This window comes from Leuresthes tenuis, unplaced genomic scaffold, assembly GCF_036924035.1.
Source record: "Leuresthes tenuis unplaced genomic scaffold, fLeuTen1.0.hap1 SCAF_6, whole genome shotgun sequence".
In the NCBI taxonomy this organism is placed as follows: domain Eukaryota; kingdom Metazoa; phylum Chordata; class Actinopteri; order Atheriniformes; family Atherinopsidae; genus Leuresthes; species Leuresthes tenuis.
The window spans coordinates 27,738,783-27,762,044 of NW_027325360.1; the positions used below are offsets into that span (position 1 = coordinate 27,738,783).

Here is a 23,262-nt window from a genome sequence, read left to right on the forward strand (position 1 = left end):
CGCTACGGCGTGATGACGTCACGAACGCGTAAGTTGCTGGGCTGTAGAATTCGCGGCGATGGCGACGACTCGGCGCTGGAAGGGGACGCAGTGAAGCTGGCCTCGGCTCGGATATGACTAATGTCTGTTTGATCGAGATTGGTTTGCTGCTTAGTTACTGCATGGGCTTCGGGTGAATCTTTGGCCTCTGACTTCTCGACACTCCTTTCACTGGTGAGTCCGCCGGGTGGAGTCGGTCCTCGGTGTGTTTTGACAGAGGCCTCCGTTATGGGGTCCGCCCTCCATCTCATAACAACAAAAACAGTTGCAGAGAGAAGCGCTAGCGCAGCTAGCCACTGCTAGCTAGTCAGCTTAGTGCCAACCCGAGTGGGAAGAGATTGCAACACAACAGCACAGTTCTTACTAAGGCTATTTTCAGTCTATCTAACCACTTTGGACTAAGCCGTAGCTCGGTCGCATTACTTTACTCCCCTGCTACTTGCAGGGGGATGTTAGCTGGTTCAGTGTTGACGTGTTCAGTGTAGAATAGCTTCTGCGATAGCTTACCTGAAAAGAAAGGAGAGCAACCGTTATATTACCGTTAGCTTCGTGGTTACTTTTATCCTCCGATATTTGTCAAATCTGACCAACCTGTTAGCATTAAATCATATTAAAATTATTCTCCATGGCTGGTAACTTTATGTTGCCACTCTTGTCTTGCTAGCAAATAAGCTCACTATTTGAGTTAAAGAGTGAACTATGGATTATTTTTGGCCATCCCCATTACTTGTATTTTCTCAAAATAGATAATTGCTCTGATAAAACATGTAATTGCAGTTTGCTGGAGTTACGCGACGTTTTTAAGCTGCAGTGGGAGGGAGACAAGTTAGCCGAATACTGTTCAATGTAGCCACTTGGCCGTGAACTCATCATCCCAACAAATATGACCTTTTTAAAACTTTCTAAAATAATTGGAGCAGGTTGTGGCTCGGTAATGTCACCTGTCACGGGATAGGAGTAACGTTGAGGCTCACACGGGCTTAGCTCTCCGTGTGTGAACTCGGAGCTTGACGTGGACGCTGGTCATGGGCCCGCTGCTGTAAACAGAGACGTGTGCTGGAGCAGATATGCTTTATCAGGTAGCACCAGCACTAAAAGCTGGACTCCACATTCGGGGAAGTAGTGACCGCCTTTAACTGCTTCTCAACACCGAAAAGACCAGACCGTGCTCAGCGCCTCATCTGTTGCAAGTTCAAAGGGATGTTTTGTCTTCTCTCTGGGCCCAGGCATCTTAAACGAGTCCCTGAAGGTGTGTCGGGCTCCTGAGCAGCCCATTCATCGACCCTCCTGTATCCAATTTCAGTCTCTGCAGGAGTAGCAAGCCTGTCCAACTATTTGTTTGGCAGTATGTGGAGATATCCCCACCAGGCTGCTTGTTTTTTTTTTTTGTTTTTTTTTAACAGATGTTTGTTTATATCACTTATTGAACTTTAGAAAAAGCTAATAATAATGATATGTTTAATGTTGTCTAACTAAAAAAAAAACATGCATTATTGGCTGTATCTTATTGTTCTTGGTGAATACATTTCTCTGCCAATTCAAGGGCGTGAAATTAGATATTGGCTCTGCTCAACCAGCCTTTTTGGGCAAGTAGCCAACCATTGTTGGGAAATTTTAACCACAAATTGTAACATGTATAGATTCCTGTTTAGTTTTTTTTTTTTTGGGTGAACATGAGATCATAAGGTCACATGACCATGTACCATTTCTTTATGCTAGACTGTAGACTTCCAGCTGGCTTTTTTTTCCCACCCCACATCTGAGTTTAAGGGGCATCTCTCGGCTCACATGCAAGTCACTGTGACCATCAGCGCATCTATATTTGCCTGGAAATAAAAAGGGCTCCTGTTGCTTGCATGTCTCTGTAAATATGTTCGCTGTTCGCAAAATATAGGGAGGTTTGAAAGCAGAAGCATTCTCTCATTAATCATTTTAATTTCCACAGATTTCCATGTTTGACTTGTGAGAGTTTCCAAACAGGATCACTGGGACTGCTAATCGTCCATTTCTGATAGTCTGTGGTAAGTTTTTCTATGACTTATTCTGCAACTGGCTGAGTAGAAGCTGTTCTCAGGCAAAGGATGCCCTTGTAGTGGACCTGCGTGTTGATTTGACCTGCTCATCCAAAACAATCTCCTTGTCAGTCACTGGCTGCTGATGGTTCTTTGCCAAAAAATGTCTGTCTATCGAAGAAAGTCTTTGCACAAATTGGTGCTCATAACTCCAGTCCAGAGACAGCAATGGAATCTTTGGGTCTCGTTTATAAGTGCTTTTCTCCTTGCATTGATGAATTTTTACCTGTATTTGAGAGTGTTGCAGCAAACTACGCACTGAAAGTTATTTTCAGAAGTGTTCCTGATTCCATGCAGTGATTCCCACAACAGAATCGTGTCTGTTTTTAATTCAGTGCAGCCCGAGGACTTTGAGATCAAAGCCATTTTCTGTTTGTTTCAGGCTTGTCCCTTGTGCCAAAATGATTCCTTCAAATTCTCTGAATCATTTTTATGATACTATTTGCAATAGATATTGAAATTGTGGAATTATTCACAATTTTACCATGAGAAATTATATTCTTAAAGATCCTGTGAGTAACATTTAGGGCAGTCTTTTAGTAGAAATGTTCATAACCATGTTTTTATCACAAGTGAAAAGAAGAAATACGTTTCTGTGACCTCAGAACGAGCCCTTTACACTACAGAAGACACAGGTCCTCTGTAACGTTGTGTGGCCAACTAAAAATGTCCATAGAGATGACCTTTAATTTATTACACTTTTGAAAGGGAAAAAGGTGAGAAACAGTGTGTTCAGTTGGTTGTAATCTGCGACTAGGATGTTTAAAAAAAGAAAATCCTACCCACTCCCCTTTTACATTGTTCAGACTAAAGGTGATTTAAACATTTTTATTTGTTTTTCTACTTTTTCTGCATTTCATCACACAAGTATCAGTAATCAAGTTTTGACAAATGATCTATGCTTAAACAAGCTAAAAACAGTCAAATGAGTAATGATAATCTTCTTGTAGGGTCACATTTGTTTATGTTTTCTGCATTTTTTTCCTCTATGACACTGTTTAGATGATAAACACTTGTCTGAGCTTTTTTGTTTTGACAGTACAGACGTGGGCAGAATTTGTAACGAGATGAGAAGTGGTGTGCAACAGAGGCCCCTGGCCAGAGTCGCTCTGGGAAAATTTAAGCTTTTGGTTTTTGTTGTAGCTGCTCAGCTACCACAGTGATAAGATTGTAAGACTTTAGCTATGTCCACGAGCAATGAATTAAACAATTAATGTGAATTATTTTAGATGAACCTTTTTGCCCTCCTGCAAACTGATTTTATTACGTCTGTTAATGATTGTTTAACAGGACAAAACTACCACATAAAAGAGAGCTTGACTGCTGAGAACGAGTGAATCTTTAACAGTTGTTGAATCATTGTTTGGCAATAAAAAGTCATCTTAAAGCATCCCTAAATTAGTGCTGATAATAAAACTCCATCCATCCATGTGTTCATCACTGGGATTTAAAATGGAACCAAACCACATGGAAGAAGATAATGGCTGCCTCTAAACACATTGGCTCAGATATACTGAATGTAATTTCCTGTTTTATTGTAGTAGCTTACTGGCTCTCTGTGTCATTTTTGTACAGATTGATCTGGGCCCGAGTTCCTCATTGGGTGACCCACACTCCTTCACAGGGCCATGGTAAAGTATCTTCTCTTCACGCATGCTTTTGTTGATAGCTGCTGTGTCCCTTGGCCTGGACGCAGTCTGCAAAATCGGAACTTTCCATTGATTATCGATTTTAATCAGCACTGTTTAACAGGAAGCAGACGGTTACGTCAGTTCCAACGATGCCAAAGGTCGTCCGAGGTTGCTGTCAAAGCAGGACAGCTTTCAGTTCCCCCCTGCAGATATCCCCTCTCTGTTGTTACATTATGACATAAGTTTTGAATGGGTTGTGTTGAGCTGTGTCTGCGTGTGCTGGCTGTTCACACTGTGCTCCTCCAGCTGTGTATCAGCTCTGCTTGTGCTGAGCCAGCATCCTCACAGGATGTGCTGCCGCTGTCTCTTATCTCATGAGGGTTCTCTGCTGAACCCTTGTCATCTTTCTTTGTGTGGCCGTAGAGTCCTGCCGATCACTGTCACTACAAGGCCAGATATTTCTTTCCACCCCCCTTACCCTTGAGGAAAATTCCTGGACTCTGCTTGTATATGCCTTGCATTCCTCACTGAGATGCTTCCTCTGTGACTGTGTTCTTCTTGCATTTAGCCTTCACATGAGCCCACAAAATTATATGCTGCAGCAATTCTGCCAATTAAACATTTGATTAAGACTCCTTTCTTTCCAGGGTGTAAATGAATTGCTGTGTTTCTTTTTTTTTTTTCAGTGCTCTTTATGTTGCTTTCAGTGCCCTGGCTTGTTGTACAGGGGCTGATTATAGTAAATTATCCTGTTAGCACATTACAGTGTGGGTTGGAAAGGGAGGAGATTCTCACAAGCAGCATAAATGCTGCTCTGTTTACTGGCTACGTTACTGTCACAAAATATCACAAAAAGTGACACTTTGACCAAGATGAACTTGAGGAGGAGTAACGAAGCTCTGAATGTGTGACGGGAGAACGTGAGGAAGTACTCAGCCCGACGCTTTCTGGCCAAATGTTTAAAAAGAAGTTGCGTTAAAACTAAAGAGAAAATGCTCTTGAGAGAAAACTGTCGTTGTTAAAGCTAAAACCAGTTAATTTTACGAATAAGCAGACCGTCTCATTGTAGGAGGAGGAGGGGCAGCAGAGCCTGGAGTGTATCCAGGCCAATCAGATCTTCCCCAAGAAGTCCCCCGTCCTGGAGGAGGAAAACATGCAGGTGAGCTAGCCGCCGCCGTCCCTGCTGATCTTATGACGGTAACGTCTCCTTTCTGCATTCAGATACAGAACCACCACAGCAAGTGAGTTAAGCTCACTTTCAGGTGAACTTTTCTAAGGGGAAAAAAAGGCAAATGCACGTTAAAAGATGGAACCATGACACGAGAACATGGATGTCTGTCTATGAACCATTATTATTTAGTCACTCACATCATTTACATGGTTGTAAATAGTGTTTTTTTTTATTTAAAGATCATTTGGGTTTATTTGCATCGTACATATTTAAAGATTCCTGCTGTGGTCACCATATTATTCCTGTGTGTTTACATATCATATCATAACTGCTGTTCTTATCCAGTTTATTGGAACGGTTTTATCTCCGGCTATCGCTAGGTGCCCTTTCCTGAGCTGCACGGGGAGTTCACAGAGTATGTGGGGAGAGCGGAGGATGCCATCATCGCAATGTCCAGCTACCGCCTACATATAAAGTTCAAAGAGTCCATTGTCAACGTAAGTGACTTAGAAGAGTGACCAAAGAGCTTCAAGGCTGCAAATACGATTAGAGAATACCTTTCACACGGCTCAAACTAAGCACAGAATGAGCTGCTTTGTGTCTGTTGGTGGCTCTTATTGTTTTGTGAATAGACAGAGCCCAGGCAGTGGTGGCCAGGCCAATCAGACCTGATCTCCACTGGCAGCATTGCCACGTGACTCCTCATCACCTTCGTTTCTACACTCGTCTGCCCACGCCGCTGTCTCACCACACTTACTGTTGCCATGGTTGCAGCTGCTCCAGAGCAGGATGCATAACTGTCGGGGCCTCCCTCTGTCCCCTGTCCCCATGTTAAGAGATGAGAGTTAAAGTAGCTTTGTCGCCCAAGTGTGGCCATGTTCTTTGCACCTTTTTTCATTTTTTTCCTTTTTTATTTTAAAATGTTGACACATTTCTGTCAATTTAGATTAAGAAAAGTAAGATTTATTACGATCTGGACTCGCACGGCATTGTAATATTTAGATTTCTAGAGCTTCTAGAGGTGTGAAAGATGGTTGTCATTAAACAGTTTTTGCTTCTAGAAAACTGTTCTCCATGTTTTGATGAGCAGAGCAACAGAGCCGGCCAGTTACGTGCATTTGTTTGAGGTTTTTTTTTTTTTGCTCTGAAATGACAAGTTTGCTCAAATTTCATATAAGAATGATTTCATAGATGCCCTAGGAGTGCATAGTCTATGTTAAGGTCATCACACTCTTCTGCTGGTGTGCAAGAGTGAGGAAATTGTGCAATGACAAATAATTCCTTCCTCTTCTTTAAAAGTTGTCTTCATGATTGAGTGAATGACATCCACTCATTATTTTTTAAGCATTGATGTGTTGGGCTGTATACAAAGACTGATTCATCAAATTGATTCATCAACAGACATTGTTGTTGACTTGTTCCCTAATCATAATACACAGTCTTTGTGATGTATTTTGAGTCAATCCTACAAATAAAATGTTAACTAGAGCATCATATTCCTCATTAAATATGGTATCAAAATAAAAGCTTTATATATTCCTGTTGGAAGATGTTTGTCACGAACGACTGCTCTTATTTTTTCTCAATAATTTCAGAGCATTTCGAAGCTAACCTACACTAGATGTTTGTGTTTTGCTTGGAATGATTCTCATGCTCAGTTGGTAGGCGTGGTGTTGGAGCTGAAAACCACTGATAGACTGGGGGCGTCCATTTAAATTGGCCCTCAGTCAGGTTGTGTTGCCCTCTTAGAGGTCTTCTTCACTCTTAGCCTCTGATTTAAATATGTTTTTATGAGAGGTACCTGAGGACAGACGTAGCCCATCTAAAAGCTACAGGTTTTTTTAATGTGATGTGAGTTGCAGAGCTCCAATTTTGATGCTCTCAAAATAAACTCATCCATATTAGATGTGTAGCTGCTCATAAATTTTACAGTTTTGAATGAACTTCAGTGCCAAGAGTCTTGCACATAAGAGGAGAAATAAAACACCCTCTGACTTCTGGCTTTTCTCTGCAGTACCAAAGTATTTAATCACAGTGAGTCGGGTCAAGTGTCTTTGCGTTAGCAGCAGGCTGATGGTGAAACAGCACCCAAATGCACGTTTGTTTTCAGGGCTGCAAGTGTGGGTGTGCACAGCTTCCCTTTTTCTCTCCAGAGCCAAATGTTTACTGACTGTAAGGTCTCATTGAGTTTATTAAAGTGCCAGCAACCGCTCACAGACAAAAAGAGACATGATTGTTGATTTTTTATTTTTTTCCTTGATTCCAAGACAGCTGCTTCTCAGGCCTCAACAGCACTCTTACAAACTAGCTCAGTCCTCTCAGAAAGCCGGGCTTCTCAGAAAGTTGGTCAAACGCAGCCTGCAGGATAGTTACCTGCCATCCACTCATGACTGCTGGTGCCCGTAGTGGCAGTTACTGATATGCAAGTACAGCTATGTCTATGTTGTAGCTCTGAGGGTAAACACGCTTCCTTTGGCAATGAGAAAGGATTCAGTTGGCTGTTTTTTACTGTGTCTGTGGTAATGTTCAAATACATGTCTAACTATGGTGTAAAAACAGTAAAATAGTGAGAAAATTCAAACTTTAACCCTTGTTCTGAAGCACTCAAATACTATAAAAGGCTAGAAATGACTGATTAAACTTGCAAGCATAAATTAACAATTAAAACCCTTTTTTGTGTCAACACTGAGGATGCGGTCATCTCGTTTGAGAGCCCGTCATTAGAGTTGGAGTGTTTCCTGTTTCTGTTTGTTGCCGTCACGTGTGGCTGGGATTGAATGAACTGTAACGTCCCCCTGGCCTCACGTTCTGTTTGTACATTTATTTATTTTGAGGTGTTGGAGCTCACAAATCAGGGGTGGGAGTTGTTGGGAGAGAGTGAGAAGTGGTTAAAAGGAAGCTCGGGAATTTTGCTAGTGGCCAGATTAGGGATGTTGAAACATGGAACATCTGGAATGTGTGGGGATAGCAGCCCTACACACACAGGACACGAGCACACACATCACTCTCATGATTGTTCTCTCTGTTTTCTTTTGGATAGACTTGTTGTTGTGAGGTGTCTGTAAGTACCCAGCAGAGCTGCGCAGAGTGGAGTGGAGTGGTTGATTTTTAACTGTATAATTTGACATGTGCCTGCCTGTTAACTAACTGGTGCCACAGGAAGTCGAATCTTCTTTGTTTAACAATAGATGCTGGATTAAAGTATACGTTGTCTTAAAAAATAGCATTGGACATTCGTACTAAAGATTAAAGCTGCAGGCCTCCCAGTCCCTCTACAAATCTGCATACAGCTGAAAGCTGTCATCGTATTCCTGTTTGGAGAACTGACTTGTGCATTGACTGGCTGGAGATGGTGCATGAGCGACGGCTTTCACAGTGCTCTTAATTAATTAACAGAGCTTAGTCAAAAGCTGCAGAGCGCTCTCCCTACAGTATTCATCACATGCTTGCAAATTGTAAGCACATGACAGTCCTGTACTCTGGAAGGTTTTTGCCTATAAAAGATAAGACTGTATCTGTGTGCCAAAAGGGAAATGCAGATCTATTGTCAAGTGATTTTTGTGCTCCCATATGCAGAGTTAAGAGGATTATGTAGATTTAGAGTGCAGAGGGAGCTGTGTTGTGAAATACTAATGGAAGTTCACCTGGACAATTGGCTTGCACACCTTTGTTACGATACTATTTGTCTCTAGTTTGGTTTATGCTAATGAATATTTGATATGCACATAATGATAGCATGAAGGTTTTACTATATTTACCACTAATTTGTTAAAGGTTTTAACCTCATAAAGGATTTACAGTCGCTGTCCACCGCACTTCCGTACTGACTGCATGGCTTGGTTGGTGCATTTACGACGTATGCTCTGTTTAGGCATTCCAAGATTGGTGTTGAGCATGTGTGAGGGAGGCTGAAATGCTGTTTATTTGAGGTTTTTTTTATAAGAATATGGATGTAGATTTGATGCTTCCCCTGTTTTCGGCTCTTCAGGTCCCTCTTCAGCTGATTGAGAACGTGGAGTGTCGGGACATGTTCCAGCTTCATGTCACCTGTAAGGACTGCAAAGTTGTCAGGTATGATCAATAAACTGTTATCAATAAACTGTTTTTTTCCTCTCCATAACCCAACAAGTGAAAGTAACATCTCAGAAATCCCACTTTCAGCTGTAGAACTCAGGTTAAAAATCAACTTCTGTCTTTACATGTTTGTGTGTTTTTTTTTTTTCCACCATTCAGTTCAATTCAGTTTTATTTGTAAAGTGCCAAATCACAACAAATGTTATCTCAAAGATGCAGCCCAATTCCAGACCATTAGTATTCAATTAACTGGAATGCAATCAAATTGATTAAATTCCAGCCAATTCAAGAAAATGTTTCCTAGCTAAGGAAACCAACAGATTTCTTTGAAACGTCTCCTCCATCCAATCCCCCATCTTGAGCGAGCACAAGGCGACAGTGGGAAGAAAAAACTCCCTTTTAACAGGAAGAAACCTCCATCTGAAACAGGAAGGGCAGCCATCTGCCTCAACCAGCTGGGGGTTGAGAGGACAACAAGCACCATAACACCAGGCCAGGGATACCTGCTGAGACAGAGAAAACACAAGTTAATGACAACAATAAAGTTGCATGTACATGGAGAGTAAAGAGAGCAGAGGTGCATCATGGGAGTCTATAGCAGCATAAGTATGGGTCAGGGTCACCTGAAATCTTCACTTAGAGGAAAGTGAATGGAAATGGTAGAAATGAGAAAAGTACCTGAGTGGGTTTTATCTCGTTTTGAAAAAGCTTGATGCACACTGGTGGAAGTCTGTGAGACTCTTCTGATATAGATTAAAATGATCAGCTGTTTCTGGTCTGAGCCCGTAGACGATAAACTTCCAGAAAAAAAAGTTCTTTCCATTTTTACTCCTGTGGATGTCCACCACAGGTTTTGTTTTTCTTCCTGCTTGAGGGTTGTGTTGTAGCCCATTTCACCATCCTCCGATTGTTTATTAGTGTCAGACTGATTATGGAAATGTGTCTGATTCACTTTTATTTTGGGGGGCTTTTCAGAATATCTTGGCCTCAGATTTGCTTTACTTGTTGTGTACATGTAGTGAAGCGCTTTGAGTGGTCAGCTAGACTAGAAAAGCGCTATACAAGTACAAGTCCATTTACCATTTGTTCCTTGTTTGAACCTTTGTCACGTGACCAAATGTTCACATGTGAAACAGGGCAGGATGATAATAAAATACATTAATTTTTTTACACAATGAGTAACATTTCTGCTAAAGATTTCCCTGTTTCTGAATGTGTGAGGCTCCTACTTTCATACTTAGTTGTCGCACTTGATCTCCAGGTGTCAGTTCTCCACCTTTGAGCAGTGTCAGGAATGGCTCAAACGTCTGAACGCGGTCGTGCGCCCTCCCTCTCGTTTGGAGGACCTCTTCTCCTTTGCCTTCCACGCCTGGTGCATGGAGGTGTACGCCGGTGAGAAAGAGCAGCACGGCGAGCTGTGCAGGCCAGGTGCGTTTGCCTCACATAGCCCACACGAGTACAATCCCGTCCTTTCTGGTCTTATCGGACATCGCTGCTGTCTTTGCAGGTGAACATGTGACCTCGTGGTTCAAGAACGAGGTGGAGAGGATGGGCTTCGACACTCAAAATGCTTGGAGGATCTCTGACATCAACAGCAAGTTCAGGTAAAAGAGGCTTTCATTCACAATCCTGCTGATGAGTTGATTACCTATCTGTAGATAGTCCTTTGCTTTCATTGGCAAACAACACAAGTCAGTGTGCATTTTAGACAGCGGGTGGCTGTGTTTTTGTCCTCCACTGGTGCTGCACCCCTGGGCAGATAAGGGGCCAGCCCAGGATTAGGTGTCTGTGACAGAGACTTTTGTTGAGCCATCACCGTCCTTTGCGGCTCCCCTGTTTAATTTTGCTCTCTCTGGTCCGTTGCCATGCCAGGCTGTGTCCCAGCTATCCCCAGCAGCTCCTGGTGCCAGCCTGGATCACTGACAAGGAGCTGGAAAATGTGGCAGCCTTCCGCTCTTGGAAGAGGTTTCCTGCTGTGGTTTATAGGTTGGTGTGTTTGTTACTTCCTGAGCTCTTCAAACCAGACTTTTAACTTGTTAATTGTTAGATAAAATCTTTATGGTGCCGTATCAGTGCCACACTTCCTGCAGGCATCAACCCTGACGTCCACGCAACGCCACACAGAAATAAAAAGCTCTATTTATGCTGACAGTTAAATCTGTTCTTAGATAAAGTCTTCATGGCTGTGTGTCAGTGTCACACTCCCTGCTGACTTTATTTCTATAGAGAATGTGAAACCACCACCTGTAATGTGTGTGGTCAGTGTCACAGACACAACTATTCCAACCAAAAACGATACCCGTTTACTTTTTTGTGTTTTGTGGAATTAGGGCCAAAGATTAGATAAAGAAACACCTTTCATTGTTACTTTATGTAATTGTGTCAGCAAGCTGAAAGCACAAGTCATTTTAATTTGTAGAGGCTTTTTCAGAGAGAATTAAAGGTCAAATTCCAAAATCTAATAGTATAAAGATCCCTTTTTTCCCTGTATAACTGTAGGGTGCATACTGTAGAAAGCACAGAATATTATTATTTTAGGTAGTAAGGTTGTATGGTAGTTGGAATAAACAGCATGGTCACCGATAACGTCAACCTGTGGCTAACTTCTCCTCGGTTTCCTGCCACATAGGCACCTGAGCACTGGGGCTGTGATCGCCCGCTGTGGCCAGCCAGAGGTTAGCTGGTGGGGCTGGAGGAACGCTGACGACGAGCACCTGGTTCAGTCCATCGCCAAGGCTTGCGCTGTGGACGGCAGCTCCCGCAAACACCTTTCAAACGGCAACTACACTAACGGCCCAGTGCTGCCCGATACTGACTTCGGTAGGCGCTCTCCTCCAGCTGGGGTCGGTGACACACTTCCAGCTGAACACACGCCTATCACCGTGCAGTCAAATGTTGTGCAACTCAACCTGTTGGGTCTTGTCTGAAGCAGCTGGCTTCCACAAACACACAGATCAGGGATGTGTTGTCATGCTATGCTTGATGTTTTCATTTTTCTTCGAACAATCTGAGCCGGACCCCTTGTTATATACTCACTTAGCCTAAAATGTGTTAAGTTGGATCTTAATGGTGTATGTCTGTGTGTATTTTAGAGTCCTCCATGACCAACAGTTCAGAGGTGGAGACACTTGCCATCCAGCCCCACAAGTTGCTGATCCTTGATGCCAGGTCCTACGCCGCAGCTGTAGCTAACAGGGCTAAGGGTGGAGGCTGTGAATGCCCAGGTGGGGTTTATCTGCTCAGTCCACAGTTTCAGGCAGAATTAGGTTGACGTGTGCTGCAGATTGGGGAGCGAATTTTTTCTTTTTTTTCTTTTTTTCCCTGTGCTAAAATTAAACACTTATTGTTGACTTTTAAAAGGTTTTTCCCTATTCCCCTTTGGTTTACCTACTTTTCCAGAGTACTATCCCAACTGCGAGGTGGTGTTCATGGGAATGGCAAACATCCACTCCATCCGCAAGAGTTTCCAGTCTCTGCGTTTTCTCTGCACTCAGATGCCTGATCCAGCCAAGTATGTTTTTTTTAAAAAATGTATTCTTTTTTTTTTTCAAGCCTCCAGCAGCTCCTTTATATTTCTCCAGTCACAACACTGCAAACCCCCAGTCTAAAACTGTGACTATAGTAAGTGGGGGAAACTTGAAATCACAGCTGTGAGGTCAGACATCTGTGCCTGATTTAGAAAGCCTGGCTCAACCCCAGGTGGAGGATCTCTTTCCAACTGCACACACAGTCAGTGCATTTTAATGCAGTTAAGAGTTCAGATCCAAAGACAGAAGTGCATTTGAAAGAATTCTGCTTACTTTGAATCCTAGCTCAGACTCTGTTTATCAATATAAATTTATATCTACATGTACATGTGTCAGATGCTCCAGTTTTACAGACAATAACAACCACACAGTGCTTAGAGCATGATCCATATAAGAGGAGTTCAACATTTATTTGATATGAAGTAGCTCCACTGTAATGTTTTGAAGTATTACATGACCTTTAACCACAGACTCATTTGGAATTTTTGGTTCTTTTAAAGTTGCGTCAGTGAGTTTATCTGTGGGGCAGAAAAAGATCCAAACGCCACCATTCATCTGTTTTTTAGAGGCAACAATAATGCGATCAATCAGCTGATGGATATGCTGTCATTCAGACAAACACTTCTGATAAACTATGTTCTTTTTGATCTTTTTAGGGTCTCCATTGACTAACTTTGTCTACTGTTTGAAGCTGAATAAGCAGCATACTGTACTCGGGTTTAGCAGAGCTTGTTTACTTGTGATTGTAAATAATCAATAACATTGATGGCATGAATCACAGCATTCCCTTTCATGGTGATAATCTTTTTAGCACTTGCTTTTGATCTTTTGGTCTGTGTGATAAACTGTGTGTTTTCATGCGGTATTTGGGGTTTTCTGATGATGCCCACAGCTGGCTTTCTGCTCTGGAGAGCACCAAGTGGCTGCAGCACCTCTCCCTGCTGCTGAAGGCGGCCCTGCTGGTGGTCAACGCCGTTGATCGGGACCACAGGCCCGTCTTAGTGCACTGCTCTGACGGCTGGGACCGCACACCTCAGATCATTGCCCTGTCCAAGCTGCTGTTGGACCCTTACTACCGCACCATTGAGGTTTGATGGGTTCCCTTTTTATTTTATTACCTTTTGAAGAGTGGAAACCAGTTTAGTCTCTAATAAGCTTTAATGTCTTTAGGGTTTCCAGGTTTTGGTGGAAACAGAATGGCTGGACTTTGGACATAAGTTTGCCGACCGCTGTGGCCACGGAGAGAACTCGGAGGACCTGAACGAGCGCTGCCCGGTCTTCCTGCAGTGGCTGGACTGTGTACATCAGCTGCAGAGGCAATTCCCGTGCTCCTTTGAGTTTAATGAGGCCTTCCTGGTATGTACAAGTTACATTTTTTATTGTATCATTAGATTTATCACCTCTGATGGTATTCACGTCTCCTGATAATGCATAGTTGTGCTCAGTTTTCTCTTGTGTGGCACTGATGATGCATTTTCCCTCTGGGTTTGTTCACTGGCACATGAGAAAACTCCCTTTCATCTCTGCTCTTGTTGTGCCTGGGATTTGTGCACAAGCCTCTGCATGTCAGCTCGTGTCTGTGTGTGCAGGTGAAGCTGGTGCAGCACACCTACTCCTGCCTGTTCGGCACCTTCCTGTGTAACAGCGGCAAGGAGAGGGAGGATCGCCACGTTCAGGAGAGAACCTGCTCTGTCTGGTCACTGCTCAGACCGGCCAACCGAACACTGAGGAACATGCTGTACTCCTCCCACTCCGAGGCCGTAAGTTCATTGTCACACTCACATACAGTTATTTCGACTACCGATAGTTTGGATTAAAACATTTCTGAAGGTTTAATTAAAGCAGAGCCAGACAATGCATGGGAAGAAGCTTATTGTGATGAATGTGAAACCATGAAATCTTAAAAACCAGAGCAGATTCATGCCAAGGCTTCTTGTCATTCCAGACAGCATGTCGTCAGATGCTTTACAGGCTGTATTTCACAATGTTGTAGATTAATTACTGTTGTGGTTTCAGATTTGATTTACAGTTCTCTTTTACACCCATCTGAGTTCTGTGGTTGTTGTTGTTTCCCTCTCAGCTATTGTGCATGTTTGGGACATTGAATTCTCTACTTGTTGATTGTGGGGTTTTGCTTGCATTTCCAGGATAAAGTTTAAAACTCTCTCTGCAGGTTCTCCACCCGGTGTGTCACGTACGAAACCTGATGCTGTGGACAGCGGTCTACTTACCCAGCTCCTCTCCCACCACCCCCTCTGATGACTCCTGCGCCCCTTACCCTGTGCCCGGTGCCAACCCGGAGGATGCGCCTCTGGGCAGGTGAGCCTGGCGCGCTGGCACCCGACCCCCCTTCCCCTCACTTCCTGTCTCATGTAAGATAAACACAAGCTGAGAACTCTCACAGACGGAGGGGTCCAGCTTCTCCACTCCACTGTTTTAATTCTTTGCCCTCACACAGTCAGAAGCTGTTTTATGCTGTGCTCATCTTGTCTTATGACAGTCAGAACGTCCCGAAAGAGCAACAGCAAGTTGTTAAGGGAGTTTACATATTTAAGACTGCTAGCTCTGAGTTAAAGAAAAATTCTAAATGCTTTTCTGTCATTCTGTTTGAGCTGGATTTGAAGCTGATTTGTGATTTTTTTAATTTATTTTTTTATTATAAGATGGTAAACGGTGTCCTTTTATTTCCTGTTTAGATGTACGAAGACTCGCTCTTTCGACAACTTGCCCAGCGCGTGTGAGCTGGGAAGCTCTCTGCCTCCTAACCGTCGCTCCAGTGACCCGAGCCTCAATGAGAAGTGGCAGGACCACCGGCGCTCTCTGGAGCTCAACATGGCAGTGGGGCCAGAGGGAGGGGGGAATCAGGATCAGGAGGTGCGACCTAACAGAGTGGGGCCTTATCCAGATGGTCAGGACTCTGAGCTTGAGGACAGCCCGCTGTCCCAGGACTCGCAAGCTGTGCTCCGACAAAAGGAAGCAGAGGAAGCGGAGCTGTCTGTGGCGACGGGAGTGGCTGAGGGCCAAATGGAGAATATTCTTCAGGAAGCCACGAAAGAGGAGGCGGGAGCAGATGTACTGAAAGAGGGAAGTGCTTCCGTTGTTAATGTCGTTGACCCCGCTGACGCGGAAATGAAGACAGAAGTAAAAGCTGAGGAGAAGCATCAGATTTCGATGATCAGTGGGACTGAGATGCAGGCAGAAGTACTTTCTAATGGTCAACATCTAGAAAATGGAGTGATGGAGGCCGAGGAGGAGGGTGACTCTGCTCCTCTGACTGCACAGAAAGAAGAGGAGCCGGACCAGCAAGCAGCTGAGCTGACACCTGAAGCCCCGGGGAAGCAAAACCTAGAGGAATCTGTTCAAGAGGAGGTTACACATGGGCCCACTGAGTCCTGCTTGTTGGAGGACAGAACTATAATTAATGGCTTTGTGGACGGGTCACCTGGAGAGCCAGGTGTCGATGAGACCTGCCCTGACTCTGAATCTGACCACGGTGTCTCTGAGCAGATGGAGCCGGTGGATAAGAGGGTGTCTCTCATGGAAAGCTCCACAGAGACGTTAACTGAAGAAGCCTGCAGCAGACTGGAGCTTCCAGCAGCGCCGCCTGGTTGTATGAACCATCAGCCCTGTGTTGAAGACAGGGGCCAGGTTCCCTACTTCAGAAAAGAGAGGGGCCCGGAGATGGGTGAGCATGGGTTAAGCAGAACTTTAAACGGGGGCAGCAAGCAACCCTCAGTCAGTGCCTTACAGTCTGCGAGTGCTCATCTGAGCAGGGACGGACTCTGTAATGGGGACAGCTCTGATGGAGATCCCTGCGGAGGACCTCACTGGGTCAAAGGGAATGGGGAGCGGGCCCCTCTGAGTCGCCAGGTGTCCCTCGCAAGCTGCAACTCCCTGATCCTCCATCCTCGGGGCAGCTGCTCTCAGCACCGCTGGTGCCACACTATGTTAAGCCGGGCAACCATCAGCCCAGAGCAGCCATGCCGCAGCCACCTAGACGACGACGGACTGACCCTGCACACGGATGCCATTCAGCAGAGGCTGAGGCAGATCGAGGCGGGACACCAGATGGAGGTGGAGACTCTAAAAAAGCAGGTCCAGGAACTGTGGAGCCGCCTGGAGAATCAGCACCACGTTGGCTCTCACAGAATCAATGGAGACATGGGAGATGAAGTGGTACGGCGTTGATAGACCGTATGATCTCTACATGTGACCGGTATTCATAACATTGGCTGGTTAATGAGCCTAATGGTGACTGTTTTTTTTCTCTCTCCGTACAGACCTCAATGACAGATTCGGAGTACAACCTTGACCCAAACTGCTTGTCGCGCTGCAGCACGGAGCTCTTCTCCGAGGCCAGCTGGGAGCAGGTGGACAAGCAGGACACCGAGGTGAGCAGTTGACCCTAATCTAAAGATGTTCGCCACGGATAGAAAAACCAAGCCTCTCAAAGCCGACCTACCAGTTTGCATTTATGCACGTTTAAAAAGTCGAGCTGCTCTGTAGAGGGGAGCTGTGAACGGCTTTGTACGTTGCAGGTCACTCGCTGGTACCCCGATCATTTGGCTGCCCAGTGTTATGGCTGTGAGAGCAGATTCTGGCTTGCCGCCAGGAAGCATCACTGCAGGTAAGTGCCGATGCTTTTCGGGCTGCAGAATCACTCAGACTGAGCCTCTTAGATTCTGCTGAGGCTGCCTCCAGCTCGTTCTTTACAACCGAATGTGACTCCCAGTGACCTTTTGTGATGGGATTTACTTCGTCTTCACATTTATAACGTCGCAGATGGGAAGAGTCAGTCAGTCGGTTTGTTGTGCGATTTTTAAATTTTTTAAAATTTTTAAAATTTTTTTAAATCCAGTATAAAAGACTTAATTGAGTTCTGGTCCATATTTCTGGTCTATAATGGCAAGTCTACTAATTCGTTAGAGTTTAACTGTCCACTTTTCAGTCACTCGAGAAGCCTCATTAGAAGCTTTAAGAAAAGTCCAAACTTTGATCTACATCTCTCACAATAAAACTTGATAATCTGTCTTTAATGCACCCCGCCTACAGTCCTATGAAAAAGTATTTCGCCCCGTTTTACAGATTTACAGATTACTTCTGTAAATGTTTCCGATCATTAAACACATTTTAAAATTGGACAAATATAACCTGAGTAAATGCAAAAGGCAGTTTTCAAACGATGATTTAATTTTTTAAGAGAAGAAAAGCTATTCAAAACAACCTGACCCTATGTGGAAAAATTAATTGCGCCCCCCCCCCCCCCCCCCCCCCCCCCGGTTTGCACTACTGGATAAATTCCAATGGCTGTGCTGCGCTTCACATCCACGTGTGGTTATTCCGGTAATTTCCCTCATGCTGTCGCAGGAAGCCGGCCAAACAGCCTCTTTACGAACCACAGTGAGAGCCATTATCGACACATGAAACAGTGGTGAACCTTCCCAAGAGCTTGATGATCCCCAAGACTTTTGGGAAAATATTCTGTGGACTGAAGAGACAAAAGTGGAACCTTTTGTAAGGTGTGCGTCACCCTAAGCCTACCAACAGCCAAACATGGTGCTGGTGGTGGAACTATGAATTCTGCTCTCCATCCGGCCATCAGTTCATGACCTTAAGCTCAAGCACACTTAGGTTATGCAGCAGGACAACGATCCGAAGCACACCAGCAAGTCCACCTCTGGATGGCTCAGAAAACAAAACAAAATTAAGGTTTTGAAGTGGCCAAGTCAAAGTCCAGACTTAAATCCAGACTTAAATCAGTGAGGTGCGGTGGCGTGACCTTAAACAGGCCTTTCATGCTCAAAAAAACCCTCCAATGTGGCTGAATTCAAACAATTCTGCAAAGATGAGCGAGCCGAAACTCCTCCACAGCGATGTGAAAGACTCATTGTCAGTTATCAGGTTTAGGGGGCAAACACTTTTTCACACAGGTGATTTTTGTCTTAATTAACAGTTTGATGAACTGAAACATTTAAGTGTGACCAAAAGAGCAAATACTTTTTCACAGTGCTGCAGGTGGTAAACGGACGTATCAGCCTTTTGTGTACACTTAAAGACGAGTGAAGTGTACCTTCTCTGTTGGCTGGTTGATTGGTTGGTTGGATAGGCCTCTTGTCCTGAGATTAATTTGGTAAATTTAGCTCTTTGTCTCGTGTCACTGTTATAAGTGCTCTTCACTATCTTTCCAAGTTAATTTGGGATATTGGTTGTGAGTGAAATCACTTGTAGTTTAGCCAGCTAATTATTGAAACATGGGCAGTCTTAGCGAGTCTGTTTTTCTACCAGTTCAGGAACTTCTTATCCATTGTCTACCCCTCTCCTACTCTACAGTGGCAGGGAGCCTGTCAAGGAGGTCTGGTGAGATCCGGCTCCCCTGTCCCGCCCCACCTTCCACCCTTTTTGCCTTCCATCGCTGCACCTTCCTAATCCTAACCACACCCCTTCTTATCCCTCCCCCTTACTCACCCGCTGCATCTCCACCCAGTTTAGATTAGCAGTAGCTTCACGTGGAAGTATTGAGCGTTTTTTATTGGCTGTAAGCACGGTGCGGTCAGAGGGCCAGCTGTGATTGGTCGAGAGCTGATTGTGATTTCATGAAAAGTTGAATGGGGAAAAACAGCCTCAACCCACCATAGCAACACATCAGCACTGCGTCCCCAAAATCCCGGCAGCATGCTGCCCCCAAACCAGCCTCCTGCCTGCATCTCTCCCCCCCTCCCCCCTCCAGCAGCAGCAGCACAGCATGGCGTTGGAAGCCAATCAGTCCACTTGGTAGTGATGTTGTGTGTTTTTAACATGTCTCCTCAGGTTGAGTACAGGCAGGTAAAAGGACACCACTGTGTGTGAGTGTGCGCATGGCCTTACATCTGAGTCTAAGCATGGGTATCTCAGTCCTCTAGTGTGCCGTGTAGTCTTAATTTGATCACCACTGTGTGTTGGAGCACCTCGGCTTATCTGGCATGTGGTGACATTTCACAGCAGTGGCGTTTGCTCGCATTTTTCCTTCTTTCCTCCTGTGTTATCACGTGTCTCAGGTGGTTAAAATCAAATTTCCAGCAGTGGGACCAACCAGATGTTGTTCTGATATGTAATTAGTCACCAAAAGAGTACCAAAAGAGACACATGCTTACAGGAGGTCTGAAGAGGCTCCCTCTCTGAGCTCCACACTAATCTGCCCGTGTCCCTCACCACCCTGTCCCCTGACCCCCTCCTGCAGGAACTGTGGTAATGTGTTCTGCTCCAGCTGTTGTGACCAGAAGATCCCAGTGCCAAGCCAGCAGCTGTTCGAGCCCAGCCGCGTCTGTAAGACCTGCTACAGCAACCTCCAACTCGGCTCACCCCCCCTGGATCTCGAGCTGGAGAAGCCCATCGCAGCCAGCTCCAACTGAGGACCATCGAACCCAAACGGAGGGGAGTCAGGCTGAGCCCCTGGCCGCTGACACAGGCGCACCGCCGAGGGGCGCGGGAGCTATACAGAATGTCCCATGTACATTGTGTGAGTGTGTGACATTAATGTGTATATACAGAGGGTGACATGACAGTGAAACGCCAAGCACTCTGAGAAGTGCGTGTGCACAGAGGTGCGTGCGTGCGTGAGTGAGTGTGTGAGTGAGTGTGTGTGGCAGTGATGGGACTGCACTCTGAGAAGTGTGTGTGCACAGGGGTGTACGGTGTGTGTGTGTGCGCGTGGCAGTGATGGGACTGCACTCTGAGGTCAGAGGAGTGAGAATGGACATCCTGGTGCCTTGGATGAGCAGAGAAGGTCGTCTCACTGTGTTTGCTGAAGTCTCTCTGAGGACTTTATCGATTTATCGTTATATCAAGGCAGGTTAGACCCACCGCTGACGGCTGCAAGATCGGAGGAAAATGTCCTGACAGGTCAGCTCTGTCTGTCAAGGAAACAACTCTCAAAGGGTCGGTTTGCCCAAGTGACCAAAAGAATCACATTTCCTCACTTTGTCATGTGAGATTTCTGCCACCAGCTCAGACAGTTAGGTGACCATTGTTATTTTCTCCATGTATTAGTGTGAAAATTAGACTCTCAATTAATTAATTTTTATATTCTTTCTATAAGTAAAATTAATAAAACTAGTGAAATTTGGCCAAATTTACACATTCAAACCTATCTGAGACGCTCCGTTCTGCCTTTTTAGGACTTTCGTGCTCCCACTTTTTTTTCTGTATCATTTTTAGCTAAATCTTTAATACTTTTCCACAGGATCGTGATTAATCTGGATAACCAGCAGTTTTGTGTAGTGGGTGAACTGATCCTTTAACGCACCTTTGGGCTGAACCTTAGCCAAACGCATCGACCTGCTTTTGCTTTCAATCAGCTTTTCACCTCCAGTCACAAAAGATAGAAAACAATGACAGGACAAGCAGATGTTCATTGAGTTCATTTTCAGCCCAAAGGAAGTTTAAAGCCTACCTTTTGTGATTCCTCAGAACACCGCGTTTGTTGTTGCTTTTTAAACCCTCGTCTAAGTCTTACAGGTTAGAGAGCCGACCCTGACGCCCACTGAGCTCTTCCACACTGATGGACTGTTATTACTCGTTTGCTGTATGGTAATAAAACACCTTCATGCAGCTTTGCTCACAGCACCCCCCCAATCCCCCTAATTACTGACTCCTCATTGGGCACTGGGAGCTCATTTTTAAGTCCTCTAGTGGGACTCAGAGATAGAGGCGTGAGATTTAACACCACTTTCGAATTCTGAAGGCGATTTATTTCCGTTTTAATACATTGTTGAGGCAACAGCCATGACCTCACTGGTCTCCAACCTGATTGGCTGAAACAGCAGAAAGGGCTCTTTGTGTTTCCCCAAAAAGCCCGTAAATCCACAGGAGATCAGTCAGCAAAGCCTCACTGAGACGCCCACTCTGCAGCACACCCATTCAGTGACCTCCTTGTACACACACGTTTTTTTTCCTTTTTTTTGTAAGATAAATGAATAAAATAATATATTCAGATATCTATATAGCATTTAAGAAAAGTGTATAGAATCCTTGAATAGTGGCTCACCTAATCAGTCACCAATTTTTTTTAAAATTTCTTTGTTTTCTCATGTTGATAATTGCAGAAAATACCTATTTTGCAGCCTGTTGGAGATGACAGGCGGTTGTTTTTTTTTTTAAATGGAGAAGCAGGTTGTCCTGTTTTGATGCTGCAGTGGTTTTTCCCTTTGAAAGTTTATTTATTGAGGTTTAGTTGTTGCATTACTGTTTAAAAAGAAAAAAAACTATTACCACAGGATAATCAGTGTTCACAAGATGGGGGGTGAGAGATGGTCCCTACGGCAACGCTCGTAATTTCAGGATGTTTTGTCTCAGCCAATCACAGCAGGACGAGCGGATGCAACAATTTTCCAATCACAAAGGGGAAGAGATGGAGAGTCAAACAAGCAGTCTGAACCCAAAATTACCCCCTCGTCCCCTTTATTTCCTTTATTTCTCACACAAACATTACTCCATGTTAAACAATCTACAAACACTACCTCTATTTTATACCCGCATCCATTCATAAACACACACACACACACACACACACACACTGAAGTTCTGCTTTTCAGAGCCACATTGGCCTTCATTTTAGACGTTTCTGTTACTCATTAATGGTACAACGTTTAGCGTAGATTAGGTTCATTAATAAGGAGACTGCCAATCGTTTTCTTCCTTTATTGTCCAGTTATACCACGAGCTGTTCAGGTTTGGACTTAACGGATCAAACGCACACATTTAACTGTGTGGTTGACGACTCTGCTGCAGAAGCTGCTTGTTCCTGTGGTTTGATAATGAGAATAAACCAAGGATTTTCAGCCCCTCACAAATGAGATGCTGTCATTTCTGTGGATTGAATGATCGAAATGTTGAATCGCTTTTATGCAGCAGATGTGGATCCTGATCTCCAAATCTCATTTGAGATTTGAGATGTGTCTGTGTCTCACCTGTGGTGCCAACACTTTATATCTGAGGTGTTCTCAGATCAAATTTTGGCTGAACGAGATGCGTAACGTCCCTTTATGAACTCTTTCAGACACGCACGTTTTTGCCACCATCGCAGGCACGCAGGGCACAAAAAATAAATAAATCCACGAATGTGAATTGTCTATATCGAGTTTTAAAAAGAAAAAACATAAGTCTTTTTTTTTTCGCACAATAAGTAGACACTGCCACCGAGCACGTTCCAATAAAGCTGCGGCATCGCAATTACGACGGAAGCTGGCGGTGTGTGTGCGTATCTGTTCACACACATGTTGCTGTGCTGTTTTTTCTCTCCCCACCTCCCTGCATATGTTGTATTTTTCTCCACCTTCACTCACGCTGACATTCTCCATCAGAGGCTTCACTGCATCGGCCCAGTAATCGCTTGATGTGTGTTAGGGTGAGTGTGTGTGCTTGTAAATGCAATGAGCATTGGTGCAACAGTGTCTGTGAGTGCATGTTATGTGGTGGAGACTGGTGCCAAGCAGTTTGATACGGGTCTCTCACAAAAGGATCGGTCATGTTTTTGTTAAGTTTTCCTCCCCCCTCTCTGTTCGATAAGCACTTTGAACCTTCTCATGTCTGTCTGAGGAGCGTGTAGCTGTACATAGCAACTTCCTGTAACAAGTGCTCCTTGTTCAGTCTGAATATTTTGTTTTGTTGGATTTACTTTCCAGAGCATTACATTGTTGTAGAATTCAAAGGAAAAATAAACTAGGTAAACCGACTGTGTTGTTTGCAAGCGCCTGCGGCAGAAAATACACACA

General features: G+C 44.4%; 1 protein-coding gene across 4 annotated transcripts; it reads left to right on the plus strand.

The window, feature by feature from the left end:
• Positions 1–17: 17 nt before the first annotated feature.
• On the plus strand, positions 18–23,222 carry mtmr3 (myotubularin related protein 3). 4 transcript variants are annotated; one of them, XM_072388550.1, is made up of 21 exons: positions 18–213; positions 1,985–2,060; positions 3,687–3,742; positions 4,812–4,901; positions 5,294–5,410; positions 8,902–8,984; positions 10,249–10,415; positions 10,495–10,591; positions 10,860–10,973; positions 11,617–11,807; positions 12,080–12,211; positions 12,387–12,498; positions 13,407–13,602; positions 13,685–13,870; positions 14,104–14,274; positions 14,688–14,833; positions 15,211–16,690; positions 16,795–16,905; positions 17,053–17,141; positions 18,845–18,871; positions 19,731–23,222. In XM_072388550.1, the coding sequence occupies exons 3-21, from the start codon at positions 3,740–3,742 to the stop codon at positions 19,900–19,902; spliced, it is 3,684 nt and encodes a 1,227-aa protein (XP_072244651.1). In that variant the 5' UTR covers positions 18–213; positions 1,985–2,060; positions 3,687–3,739; the 3' UTR covers positions 19,903–23,222. The 4 variants fall into 4 exon arrangements, with proteins under 4 accessions (XP_072244651.1, XP_072244653.1, XP_072244652.1 ...); XM_072388552.1 differs by lacking the exon at positions 18,845–18,871; XM_072388551.1 differs by lacking the exon at positions 1,985–2,060.
• Positions 23,223–23,262: the final 40 nt, after the last annotated feature.

Excerpts from the sequence above, each read along its gene's own strand:
- mtmr3 (XM_072388550.1), top strand. Across the intron at positions 13,603-13,684 it reads CTTACTACCGCACCATTGAG|GGTTTCCAGGTTTTGGTGGA; the intron begins GTTTGATGGGTT and ends TAATGTCTTTAG. Across the intron at positions 16,691-16,794 it reads GAGACATGGGAGATGAAGTG|ACCTCAATGACAGATTCGGA; the intron begins GTACGGCGTTGA and ends CTCTCCGTACAG.